Source organism: Cornus florida, unplaced genomic scaffold (genome assembly GCF_030987335.1).
Source record: "Cornus florida cultivar Cherokee Brave unplaced genomic scaffold, ASM3098733v1 CherokeeBrave_3.0.0_Hap2_Chr05, whole genome shotgun sequence".
Lineage (NCBI taxonomy): Eukaryota > Viridiplantae > Streptophyta > Magnoliopsida > Cornales > Cornaceae > Cornus > Cornus florida.
Window position 1 is genome coordinate 82,159,524 of NW_026775575.1, and position 14,325 is coordinate 82,173,848.

Below are 14,325 nucleotides of genomic sequence, written 5' to 3' on the forward strand. Positions count from 1 at the left end.
CTTTCATTTCAAATTCTTTCTTTAAATATGTGGCTGTCTTTTCGATCTCATCCAATGTTCCCACAAGGTTCAGATCATCAACATATACTGCAACAATAACAAAACCAGATTCTGATTTGTTAATAAATATGCATGGACAAATATGACTGTTCACACACCCTTCTTTGAGTAAGTAATCGCTGAGGCGATTATACCACATTCGTCCAGATTGCTTCAATCCATATAAGGATCGTTGTAATTTTATTGAGTGCATATTACGTGGTTTTGTTTCAGGCATTGTAAATCTTTCTGGGATTTTCATATAAATATCACTATCTAGTGATCCATATAAATATGCTGTAACCACGTCCATTAAATGCATATGCAATCTTTCTGTGACTGCTAAATGTATTATGAATCTAAAAGTAGTTGCATCAATCACAGGGGAATATGTTTCCTCATAATCAATACCAGGTCTTTGTGAGAAACCTTGAGCTACAAGTCGGGCTTTATACCTCACGATTTCATTTTTCTCATTACGCTTTCGTACAAACACCCATTTGTACCCAACAGGATTAACACCCTCAGGTGTCTGGACTACTGGTCCAAATACTTCACGTTTAGCTAATGAATTTAGCTCTGCTTGTATCGATTCTTTCCATTTTGGCCAATCATTTCTTCGTCGACATTCTTCGACGTTTTGAGGTTCCGGATCCTTATTTTCAATATCAAGAGCAACAAGATATGAGAATATGTTGTCGACAACAATTTCATTTCTATTCCATCTCGTTTCATAATTTAATGAGATCTCATCATTTTCAGGTACCTTTGCCTCATCAAGATCATGTGCCTCATCAAGGGCCACATCATCATCTGTTGCTTTTGCCTCATCAATATTTATTATTTCATCATTTTTAGGTACCTGAGACTCATCAAGAGCATCTGCCTTATCAAAGGCTATTATCTCAGATTGATCAATAATATCTGTTGCTCTTTTTGTGGCCTCTTCAGGAGTGCCAACTTTTCTTTGTGATTTCCTCTTACGAGAAACAATATCTTTTGCACCAACTGGTCTACCACGCTTCAGGCGTGTTTTAGATGCATTTGCTGCATTACTGACAGAAGGTCCCTCAGGGATAGCAATTCATGTTGGCACATTTGCAGCTAGTATATGTGATTTTATCACTTTCTTTGTATCAGTAAATGCATCAGGTAATTGATTTGCAACATTTTGCAAATGAATGATCCTCTGAACTTCTCGTTCACATTGGTTTGTACGAGGATCAACATGAGACAATTTCAGGGTATTCCAAGTAAGATCACGTGGCTGTTATACCTTTTCTCCCCCTAATGGTAGGAAAACAGTCTCATCAAAATGACAGTCAGCAAATCGTGCTTTGAAGACATCACCTATCAGGGGTTCAAGATATCTAATAATAGATGGAGAATCAAAACCAACATAAATTCCAAGTCTATGTTGAGGACCCATTTTAGTGCGTTGGGGTGGTGCAATTGGAACATATACAGCACAACCAAAAACTCGTATGTGGGAGATATTTGGTTGTTGACCAAAAATAAGTTGTAATGGTGAGTACTTATGATAAGCAGTTGGTCGTATACGAACTAATGATGCAGCATGCAATATGGCATGACCCCAGGCAGAAACAGGTAATTTTGTTCGCATAAGTAAAGGACGACCAATTAGCTGAATTCTTTTAATAAAAGATTCAGCCATACCATTTTGAGTATGAGTGTGTGCAACAGGATGTTCATCATAAATTCCAACTGACATGCAATAATCATCCAAAGCTTGAGAAGAAAATTCAGCGGCATTATCAAGACGGATTGTCTTAATTGGGTAATCAGGAAAGTGTGCCCGTAATTTGATGATTTGAGCAAGAAGTTTAGCAAATGCAATATTCCGAGTAGAAAAGAGACAAACATGTGACCATCGTGTTGATGCATCAATTAAGACCATAAAATAACGAAATGGTCCAAATGGTGGATGGATTGGCCCACATATATCCCTATGAATTCGTTGTAAAAATGGAGGAGACTCAACAATGACTTTTGAAGGGGATGGTCTAATAATCAACTTACCTTGTGAGCAGGTGGTGCATAGATGATTATTTGGTAAGATGATTTTTTGTTCCTTTAGTGGGTGACCATGTGAATTTTCAATAATTCGACGCATCATTGTACTCCCTGGGTGACCAAGTCGATCATGCCAAAGTATAAAAAATTTTGGGTCACAAGATTTTTTATGGATCACAGCATTTGACTCAATTGTTCTAATGGTTGTATAATATAACCCAGAAGAGAAAATAGGGAGTTTTTCTAATATCAGTTTCTTACCTGAGGTAATGGAAGTAATGTAGAGATATTCGACATTTCTTTCATTTGCAGTCTCAATATGATACCCATTACGACGCAAGTCTTTAAAACTCAGCAGATTTCTCCGAGATCTTGTAGAATATAAGGCATCATTGATTTGTAATCTAGTTCCATGTGGTAAAATGATGTTGGCTCGTCCGGAGCCTTCAATCAAGTCGGTGGGACCTGATATGGTACTGACACTAGCGTCTGTCAGAGTTAAGTGGGAAAAATATTTTTGATCTCGAAAGATTGTATGTGTTGTTCCACTATCTGCAAAACATATATCTTCACCATTTATTTTGGAACTAGTCAGATCCATTCCTATTCATGCAAATTTCTTTATCAGAAAAAAACTTTTATAACAAAAACCTTTAATACAAACTAGAAAATAAAAATGTTAATACAAGGACAACAAAAAGCATAGTAGACAGTACATAAAAAGAAACATAAGATTAACTGGTGTGGACATTTCCATCACCAATCAGGAAGTCTGTCCTTTCATCACGATCATCAAAAAAATCTGATACATCCAGATTGGTGATGTTAACTGGCTCATCATGATTAATGAAATTCATTTCCAGATTTGTGGTGTCAATTGGCTCATCATGATCAAGGAAATTCATTTCCTTTTGTTTTCCCTTTTCTTTTATTGAGGCTTGATACAGATCAGCCAGATGCTTCGGTGTACGACAAATACTTTGCCAATGCCCTGTCATGCCACACCGATAGCAAGTATTATCATGAGCCTTGGAAGGTTGAGCCACATCTTTCCCTTTTACTTGTCTCATTTCATTATGATCTTTCCTTTGAGGATATGGTGTGGATCTCTGATTGCGAAAATGTGAGGATTGATATCCTTCACGATAATAAGAATGATTTCTACCACGACCATATTCATTATTGTGGTAGTTATTTTTGCCACGACCATATTCATTTCTACCATCACGACCACGTCCACGTCCGCGTCCACGACCACGGGATGAGGCAACATATGTTTCTGGGATCGGTGTCGATCCAGTTGGACGGGACTGGTGGTTTCTCAATACAAGTTCATTATTTTGTTCTGCCACAAGCAAACATGATATCAGCTCTGAATATTTTTTAAATCTACGCTCTCAATATTGTTGTTGCAAGAGTACATTCGAGGCGTGAAATGTGGTGAATGTTTTTTCTAGCAGAAGTTCATCGGTAACAGTATCACCACATAATTTCAATGTAGAGCTGATTTTGAATAGGGCAGAGTTATATTCAGCCACAGTTTTGAAATCTTGCAACCTCAATTGCAGCCAATCAACCCTGGCCTTTGGGAGGATAACTATTTTTTGATGATCATATCTGTCTTTCAAATTGTTCCACAAACAAAGTGGATCTCTTTCAGTGAGGTATTCATTTTTCAGTTCCTTACTAATATGGCGCCGGAGAAAAATTATGGCATTTGCTTTATCTTACAATGATGCATCATTCTTTTCTTTAATTGTGTCTCCAAGGCCCATGGCATCCAAATGGATCTGAGCATCCAGAATCCATGATAAGTAATTTTTGCCAGAAATATCCAGGGCCACGAATTCCAGCTTTGTCAAATTTGACATTTTCAAAATAACTAGATGTGACAACAATATAAAAATATAATTTAGCATAGTATATAAAATAAAATGACATTAAATGAGATAATAACATAATATAAATTATTTAAATAATAAAGGTGGTAAATCCAGCCATAATAAATAAATTAGTAAACAATAAAAGCGGTAAAACTGGCCCATAAATCATTAAATAATAAAGGTGGTAGAACCGACCATAGTGTAAGCACATATATCATTTAAGTGAACAAATTGATTTTATGAATAATAATCCATAATTAACATTTCCTTACCCTTTGGAGTCAGAAATATTATTTTATCCGATAAAGCAAACCAACCCAACAATCTATCAAAACTAATATTACAAAATAGATATATAGTTGGGATAGAAAGAGGGAGAGAAAGCTTCTTCTTCAAATCTCAGATGGATAGAGCTCGTACTGATAACGTATAATAAATATGTGTGAGAGTGTATATATATATATATATATATAGAGAGAGAGAGAGAGAGAATGACGAAGAGAGATAGAGAGAGATTGCAGAATGCCTTTTTTTTTTTTTTCACAAAACACACCCACGCAGTACATATGTTTGCCATATATATAGGTATTGCACTTGGCTTTCCAAAGAAGCCACAAATGAAATCTTCCCATGTAAGCTAAATATGGTTATGTCATAGATGACATACATATATTGTGGGCCCCACTTCCATTATATATATATATATATATATATATATATATATACATAACACTTCTCTTATTCTTACCAAGTTTTAACCAAAATAACTTTGATATTTGTCCCAACTCAAGTTCGTTACTCAACTATGAACCAAAGGTCCATACAATCTTTATTTCTTTCAGCCGTCGTCAGATTTTTTGAATAGAAAATTGTATATATAATATTTGATAAGCTAAGGGCTCGTTTGACATGCGTTTTGCTTTAGGCGTTTTATTATTTGCTAAAACAAAAATAGTGTATTGACAAAAATCGAAAGCACGTTTGGGAACGATGTTTTGTTGTAGAAATGTCAAAAACTAAAACATGAAAAATATGTTTGGTAAGTCATGCGTTTCAAAAATTTTGAAAACAAAACTTGTTTGGTAACTCCAACTGTTGTAAAAAAAAAATAAAACAGAAACAAAAAACATGTTTGGTTATCATTGTTTTTAATTTATTTTTGTAAATTTTAAATTTATTTTTATATAAATAGTCTATATATTTTTAATAAATATATTGAAATTTGAACACACAAACACACACACACATATATATATATATATATATAACCAAGTGTAATTACAGAAGCAACTACTTCAGCGAAATTGTAGAATGTTAGTTCTAATAACTGAACTAATAATTTCAACCATTTTGCATATTATCTTGATCTGAAACTACACTTCAAGTTATTTGAAATTTTAGTAGTTTGTTCATTTGGTGATGATTGTCCAAAAGTTTGTATTTCACTCATTTTGCGCATTAGCGAAAGAAGAAGAAAAAATACTACACAGCTCTGATAAGAATTTTCAGCTCTTGTAAGTCTGCACTGGTGGGAATTCAACTCCAAAATACAGACTCGCGCCTTCTCTTCAATAAGGAAATGTAAACCCCCACCAAATTACAAAGACATATTTTTGACTTAAAAAAAAGGAAGTTGCCCCTTAAACTTGGGTACATACTCGCAATTTCGCGTGTAAGACATCACTAAATTTCTACTTGGGCTCCCAGAAGATTATATCACCTTGTTCCCTAAACAGACCAAGGTCCTTTAGCCGCCTTTCTTGATAATACTCCAACTCATCCAATTCCAACTCTTCTCATTGAAAATCTCATCAATTTGTTGCAACACCTTCTTCTCCCCAAGTCTTATCCCAACAGCAATTTCAAGTCTAGGATCAAGATTCCCTCCTTCCATCAACTTCTCATCCTGAAATCCACATTTTCAATTAGTTACTAACAACTTAGAGCTATTGGATGTCAAAGTGGGAAAAAAAAAACATTATACAATCCTATTCTAAACTGTAAAATACAGTATAAAAAAATAAAAATAAAATAAATCACGCAAATGACATATATAAATGGTATATTATACGGGATTCCACTCAAGTACTCAACCGATCTCATATCCAGCCTAAGTTGAGTCAATTGGATGATCATATCTATCAGTTTACCTGTATTTAGTGCTTCATCACTTTAACCTACTCAAATTGCATATTTAACAGATAGAAATGTACCTCTTCTATGGTTGTATGATAAGCAGAAAGAGCATATTTGCAGGCACTTCGTACCACTTTGCATATGAGCTCCTCATTGGCACGACTAACAGGTACTTCAAGGTGGCCCCAAACAACGTTTCTAAAAAGAGCTTCTAAGAGGAAAGCATCGGTTCCCCCAAGTGCTACCAGCCGCAGATACGGAAGCATTGCTCGAGGAAGTGGCTGGCCCAAAATTATGTCGAAGTATGCAGTTTCACCCAGACCATTTGACTCAGCTATGTCCAGTTTGTCACCGAAAAATGGGTCTGACTCGGATATATTTAGTGTGAGGGTATATGCGTTGCGATCTAACCTTGATTCTATGAATCCATAGTCCAGAGCTAACTCGGCATTGCTCTTATTCAAATCATATTGGATCAAAACCTGTAAGAAAATTCATTTGCTCATCACATACAAGGTGTTTAAACAATCATTTTTCACCAACGTTCCAAAGACAAAATCATGGAATGCTGGGTGTTAATCAGGCATTTTTCATTAAGCTCTTCAATAATTTCATCAGGAAAGGTTAGCATCCATGTCAAATAGGCAAAAAGCACATATATCAAAATTTATGGATATCAATGATTCACGAAATTTCTGCACCATAAATAGCTTTATTTGTAGTGCAGGTATGCATTTACTTTTTTGGTTCTATTACTAGATTCATAAAATAAGTAATATCAGAAAGGATATGTTACCTGCTCACCAGCCTTGACTGAAACTGGGCTCTGTAAAGAAAATAATAAATCCCTAGAGAAAAGACCTGCTCCTTTAATCTCCCAAGCATAATCTTCAGTTGTTATGCTCTAGCTATGGTTTATCTGATCCATACGTCAGGCTTGTAGAAAAATAAAATTTCAAGTTGAAGGCAATAAAACTCAGAATCACATGAAAATGAAACAACACTGCAATACTCTTTCTTTATCTGATAGTAAACATATCCAGTATATAGAGGGCTAATTCTGAATAGTTACAACAGGTTTCAAGATCATAGACCAGTAACCTTATTGCCTAATTAAAAATCCGGGTGTTGGAGAACTGATGCCAGGCAAATCCAGAAGATCTATTTGTTACTTTGTAGAAAATTAAGAAATAGAAATTAAAAAGGCATAGCATCAAAACTGATATTTAATTTGATACTAAATCGTAATTTATGATATGTTTGCCAAGATATTCTCAACTCAGTCACTGTGATATCAAAAATATACTGACACTATAACTAGAGAACTCGAACCCTTTGTTATACATTTTTCATTTCTTTAAAAACAAGTCAGAGTTACTGCTGCTGAAAACTATCATGAAGAAAGAAAATGATCTTACCAAGTCTGCAAGAGGTATCAAAACAAGATTTTGACCACGAAGGCGAGAAAATGCCCTTGACCTCAGTATCCCAAATGCCCAGAGGAAGTCCTCCAATGTTATAGGAAAAAGGAAAAGCTGTTTATTTTGGGAGTATGACTTCCTTTTTCACTTTCTGAAATTCACTCAGTATATATTTTATCACACCCAATGTTGTGCTCAATAGTTCGGTTCCTGCATAAGCTCAATTCAATGAAAATTTCATCTAGGGCGGTGAGAAAATAGGCAACAAAAAGTCTAAGTATATAAACCGCCAAAAACTATGCTTCTCTTGTGGCCTCTTCATTGTATTTTGAATTCCCCAAGGGTACACCAGAAATTCAGCAAGATGCCTTTTTTTCTAATCAACCCAAAAGAAAGTTCACATAAAGCATTTCTTGTTACAGCATATTCTTGTAGAATACTTTTGCTTTATATTGATATTGCACAACTTATTTACTTTGGAAGTTGCGGATCACTGACGGGTTATAATGTCACTTTTAAAAGAACACCTGGTAAGATGAAAAAATTTAACCCTAATATAAATTATAAGAGAGCTTCTAGCAACAATCATGATTCTCTCGAGCACTTTTCAAATAACAAAGTTTGAGATTATGAAAATATGAGTACCTAATGCAAAAAAGTCTCCACCCCAACTAGATAATGTAGTATATAGCTAACGGTAATGCTAAAGACCTTATGTAAATTAATTTTCATGAACAATTGAATGCATTTACATCACACCACTAAACATTAGCACCAGATTTATACAAATCAATGCCCGTCCAATGAGCCAATCAAAGTAGCTCATACAGAAAAAGACCAAGACTAATTCCATTTATTGAATTTCAATTTCAAAACTTTTTTACACCAAAGTTCATATAATGCCACATCAACAACAAATGAAAAAGAATATATGGTATGAAACAAAAATTGTACACAATTTTCAAAAGGACAACGCTTAAGCGAGGAAGAACTCTAACCTTGAATCTCGGAAAGTTCCTTTTCTGACCTGCACTGGAAGAGCATCAAATAACACTTATCAACACCAAAATTTAATGGCTATAGAAAACAGAAAATACCAACAAACGAATAAAGAATAAACAAGCAAATTTGAAAACATAAATTCAGATATTAAAAAATGAATCACAAGAGAAAAAAACCAAACTAAGCAATGCACATCAGTATATAACATAAAACCCCCCAAAATAAAGTCATACCCACCAATATATAAAAGAATTTGCCAACAATAGATTGATAAACCCATTAAAGACTATAAGAACTCTGAAAAAAGAAAAAAAAAAAAAAATTATAGCATAATATGAGAATTAACTTCATAAAAACATTTGAATGAATAAAACATGAACCCAACAACCAAATCAAGTCAAACCCACCAATATATGGTTGAATCCGTGTACTCTGGAAGAATGTCGATGTAATTTTGTCACTGCGAGTTGTTTATCGACTTCTCTCTGATGAGAAATAGAGCAACAGAGATCCAAGGTTTCAACCCACCACACACTTTCCCAATCTCTGAAGCTGAGACTGTATCTGGGTTTATCCAGAACCTCTTGGGTATCTTCAGTCATAAAAGAGAGAGTACTCTTACAGTCAATATCGCAATACCTTTTCGTCACCTCCCAAATCGCCCAAATCGCCAGACCTCTAGGGTTTCAGAGGGGAGAGAAAAAATCGGGCCGAATGTTGCAAATGCCTTTTAAAGTTACTTCCTCCGCTATAGTGTTAGACACAACTTACTTCCTCGCTACAGTGTTTTTTATTGGGCTACAGAATTGAAACAACAAAAAAACACCATTTTGGTGTTTCACTTTTAGGCACATATTTAGTACTGTTTAAAAAAATGTTTTAGTACTGTTTAAAACAAAACAATAGCTACCAAACATGTTTTGGGCCTGAAATGAAGTCCTGCAACAAAAAGACCTAAAGTAAAACAGCAACCAAACGGGCCCTAAGCATATATGTCACAGAATGTGTTGACAGAATAGTGCAAAGTAAGCTTGATCAATAGTTAGAAATTGATATTATTCGAATCCAATAAAAAATCACTTGCTTACCATTTTAAAACAACCGGCAATCATTGTATTTTTTTTTGTTTTTTATTTTTTAAATGTTGTTATATATTATGAATGAAACTTGTTTATAACTTAATCCATTTCGAAGTTGACACGGAGTAAAAATGATTAAATTGAAAAGTATGTGCAACCATATTGTATTTTCATATATTTGAATGTTGTTGAGTGTTGTTTTACCTATTCAAATACATTCAACATTTTCAGGGCAAAACTTCCACACAAAAAGACATTTTCAAGACATACAAAATTTAATGAAGAAAATGGGAAGTAGAAATTTTATGCATAACACCTATCATGACCTAACCTCAGGAACTAACTTACATTTCACTCTTCATTAACATTTATCACACAAGTTACCAGAATTCGCAACAGCAAGATTTTAACATCATCACTATCTGTGAGGGCAAAAAATACTCACCAATCAAAAAATGACACATGTATAATACGGTATCAATAATAAAGGGAAAATTTAAAAAAACTCTACTTAATTTTGTATAATTTAAAAAATGCTAACTTTTTCAAACTAATAGGTTTGACTACTAACTTCTTGAAACTAATTACAAAACTATACTAAAACACTATTTACATTTTTTTTTATAGTCCAAAATACCCCCTAGCATACATGCCAATGTGGCTCCACTTTAAGGAGTTTTTTTTCTGGATTTTAGCATTCCAAATTTATCTCTTGCTCGCCATCAATTTTACATATAGAGTAAAAATGTTAATTATTTGCCAAACCACAATCATTCACAAGAGCACTAGGTAAGCCAACATCATGTAGAAATAACAATGTTAGATTTCATTTGGTGAAGAATTTCATAATTTCGAAATAGGTGCGACAATTTTTTTATTTACCAAAAAAAAAAATTCATAATTTCAGTTACATAAGTTTTGAGAATGAATAAAATGTATTAATGGAGAAAGCATTAAACTGAACTATTTTTGCTATTGGATATGTGGATCTGGAAAGTACTCATACAAAGAAAAAGTTTTTGCATTTAGATCATCACCAGAGTTATTTCTGGTCATTACCAAGGATACTGGGCACGAAAGAAAGACAGTTGTTTTTTTTTCTTCTTAAAATCATGCATTCACTTATACATTCCTTAGAGAATCAAAGCAACATATATGAAAAACAATTTCATCATAATATAAAAAACAAGTGACTTACAAAAGAACGGTTTGATAATCAAACCAATTCATCACATTATAAAAACTGAAATTTAAGATAGACTTGTCCGAATAAAATCAAGCAAATGACAGTTCCAAGTTAGTATCCAGGAAGTGGATTTTTACACTTTCGACGATTGTGTCCGGTTTGCATACAACGTGAACAACGAGTAACATTTTTTTTCTGAAATTGTGACTCAATGCGCTTCATGCGCGGCCTTCCAACAGGACGTCATTGAAGAGGAGGTTGAATAGACAAAGAATAAAGTTCTTCAGCACCTTCACTTGAACTTTGCAAATCCTTCCCTATTTCACAAGGATGTGGAAGGTCGTGTGTTGCGATTGGAGACATCAAATTCTCCATTATTACATGTTGTGTCTCAATCCTGAAGAATGGTTCCACAAACTCGTACACATTTAATGAGCACTCTTGTATGGCACAAATGCATGTGCACATGGAATACCCCGTCATTGACCACTCTTTGCAGCTGCAATAATAACCTCCCTCATCAAGAATAACCTCGAACATTCGATTCTTCCCATCATAAATTATGCATCGAGTAGAACTAGATCTTAAACAACCAAATCCAATCCCTTTCACCATCTTCTGTTTTATTGTACACTCTGTATTCGGACCAACCAAAACATTCTACTTCTGAATCTCCATTTTATTTCGATATAAGAATTCAGTGAGTTGTTTAAAGTGTTCTTCAACAAACCTGTTAATAGACAAAGGTCTCTCATTCTTCACCCATGCATTGAATGTCTCGGCTTGGTTGGAGTAATATTTGTCCCAACGTTTTAATTGGAAGAGTGCACTAGACCAATGTTCTAGAGAATGATTTAATACCCAATTATGAAGCTCGGGTCGAAATGCATTCAATTTTCCCAACGCCTTCTTATACTCCTATTGTGTCCTTGCATAGGCAATTTTATCTAATAGAAACTTAGATGTATCCTTCACACCACCTCTAATGTTGAGACTGCCCTTTCCATTAATGAATTTCATGAAATTATCTTGTAAATGTTGCAAACACCAGCTATGACAATGGGATCCAATAACTTCTTTAACGCCATTTATTAAACTTTGGTGTCTATCGGTCATGATTGTTACGACTCGCTCCTGAAGTATTTCCTTCACTTTTCGAAGGAACCACGTCCAATCTTCGTTGTACTCCCCGGATACTATCCCATAAGCAAGAGGATATAATCCATCGTCCGCATCATACCTAGTGGCACCCAACAAGGTGCCCTTAAAATTGCCACTAAGGTGACAAGCATCTATTGAAAGGAATGGCCTACAATGTTGGAACCCACGTATCGAACATGCATATGCTATAAATAGTGCTTTAAATTTCATGTCATCTGTCGTGATCAACTCCACTACTGATCACGACATCGAATCTTTAATGCGTTGACAATAAAAAGAGATCATCTTGTAACCATCCTTAGGCCTCCCATCAATTATCTGTTTTGCACACTCCTCTGTCCGCCACATTTGCATGTGATTTAGTTTTGTGTTGAATATGCTTTTAATATCATTCCCGATGCATCTTGGAGTATAATTCGGTGATTCTGAAATTTTTCCCGCCATCAATTTACCCAACTGTTTTGGGCGTATGTTTGGCCTCATACTGGATATGTCTTGTGCAGTGTGTGTATGCACATTCGTAAAGTGCTTCACCCTTACTATATCACAATTTCCATCACACCCAGTTGTTAATTTCCAAGGACATCCTTCAATGGTACATACTATTCTATTGTAACTCCGACTGCTTTGTAGATACTTTACTTTAAAGTGGTTTGTCAGAGCAAAATGAACCACTGATAGCTTAAAATCATCTATACTATCAAATAATTGCCCCTGGCCTTGAAGTATTTTGACCAAGCCATTAAAGATAGGATTCAAGTATGATGGTGGGTTAATTGACTGTGCACTATTGCGTGACTCATTATTCAAAGGCGCACCTTGATGGATAAACTCCCTGTAAAACAATTTTATAGTCATGTTATAAAAAGTGTCGTACAACACAAATATAAGATTTCTCATAATTAACAATATAAATTATGTACAATTAATGTATCTAGAACTGAATGACTGAGATGGTAAGACTGTCTCGTCGCGAATTAATGCATTTACTACATAAAGATCGGTTGTATAGTCGTTCAGACTAAACATTGCCCTTAAACCACTTTCCCCGCATAACTGCATTAGTTCAGCTTGCCTATACTTATATTGTATAACTTTGTTATTCAAGTCAATTGAAAGTTCTCTAGATATATTCTGTAAGAATTCATTGTATTTAGTATTTGCATTCACTATCAAGGCCGCCGCTATCCCACCGCGATAGGAAATATTTTTATCACTTACTATCAATTCACCACCATAGTGACATATGCAAACTAATTCCTTCATCTGTTGATCCAACATTGTTTCGTCTCTAGGCTGGCAATGTGTAGATTCTGGAGAGATGATGTCTATAAATTAACAATATTTACAAAAAATCAAACCCTCAAAAGAAAAATAAGCTGAAGAAGACAAAAAAAATAAAAATAAAAAATAATTTAAATGGCACAACATCTCATTCCAGTTATCAGGCCAAGTTCTAATGTTGTTTTGTATGCTAGGGATAAACCACCTTATCTCATAAGCAGGTTGCACAATTGATACCTTAAATCATGTATTGGGGAGAAAGCAATAATTATGATGAGCATGTGCAAATAATTAAAATGATAATGCTAGACTTACAAAATAGACATCTCGAAGCGTTAATAAAAATCATAACTGCTGATAATGAAGAAAAAAAGCAAGTATAAAAGTGAAATTTTCCACGCTACAATGGGAGAAGAATATTTCAAGTTATGACATCACATGAAAGAACTTATGGCCATTGGAAGGGATAAAAAATAACTTATACTAACAAGCAAATAAGTTGAGCTAAAGCCGATATCAACTGCTAGTTTCCCCTAATATTCTAAGTATAATGATAACAAACATGGGTTATGTAATATAAAGCTTAAAGTTTTGAGCAAATCTGTGACCTGCTCCAGCAACCATCAAGTTACAAGGTTTCCACCTATTGAACTGGAACTTAATGAATTATTTCTCTTGCATCTTTATTTTTTTCTCAACTAATCTTTCAAAATAACGTTATTTCTCTAGATTCACTTTAAAACAAAGAAATGAAGTTTTTAACATAAATCGTTTCAGTTTCACAAAACTCTAAAATCGAATAATATTCAACCACAAAATCGAAACAAACAACTCAAAAAAACCACAATGTTCAACTTAATCGAAGAAACTGAAACCAAAGGGCTCAAACATGGCCTCTTTCCGAAGATAAGAGGAAAATACCTTGGATCAGTCGTGTATGCCCTAAAATCGCATCCAAATCGCCAGAAGAAAACTCAATAGCACAATATTTCAAGAAATCAATAGCACATTCGATCTTTGATATGGTGAAATCACCAAAAAAGATATGGTGGCCTAACGGTACAAGGCTCTTACAAAAAAAGATATGGTGAAATTGATCG

General features: G+C 34.5%; 1 protein-coding gene and 1 pseudogene across 1 annotated transcript; both read right to left on the minus strand.

The window, feature by feature from the left end:
• Positions 1-2,807: 2,807 nt before the first annotated feature.
• LOC132309566 (uncharacterized) lies at positions 2,808-3,944 on the minus strand. The gene is made up of 3 exons (XM_059807861.1): positions 3,805-3,944; positions 3,557-3,690; positions 2,808-3,418 (listed from the first exon to the last, which is right to left on the minus strand). Exons 1-3 carry the CDS (start codon positions 3,942-3,944, stop codon positions 2,808-2,810), a joined length of 885 nt encoding a protein of 294 aa, XP_059663844.1.
• A 1,703-nt stretch (positions 3,945-5,647) lies between these two features.
• On the minus strand, positions 5,648-11,395 carry LOC132309567 (fructose-bisphosphate aldolase-lysine N-methyltransferase, chloroplastic-like; annotated as a pseudogene).
• Between the last annotated feature and the right edge of the window lie 2,930 nt (positions 11,396-14,325).

Bases quoted from the DNA above. Each gene is read 5' to 3' on its own strand.
- LOC132309566 (XM_059807861.1), bottom strand. From the start codon at position 3,944: ATGTCAAATTTGACAAAGCTGGAATTCGTGGCCCTGGATATTTCTGGC. The intron at 3,691-3,804 runs GTAAGATAAAGC...TTTGAAAGACAG, and splicing joins GAAAAGAATGATGCATCATT to ATATGATCATCAAAAAATAG. The intron at 3,419-3,556 runs GTGATACTGTTA...TGCTTGTGGCAG, and splicing joins CTCTACATTGAAATTATGTG to AACAAAATAATGAACTTGTA.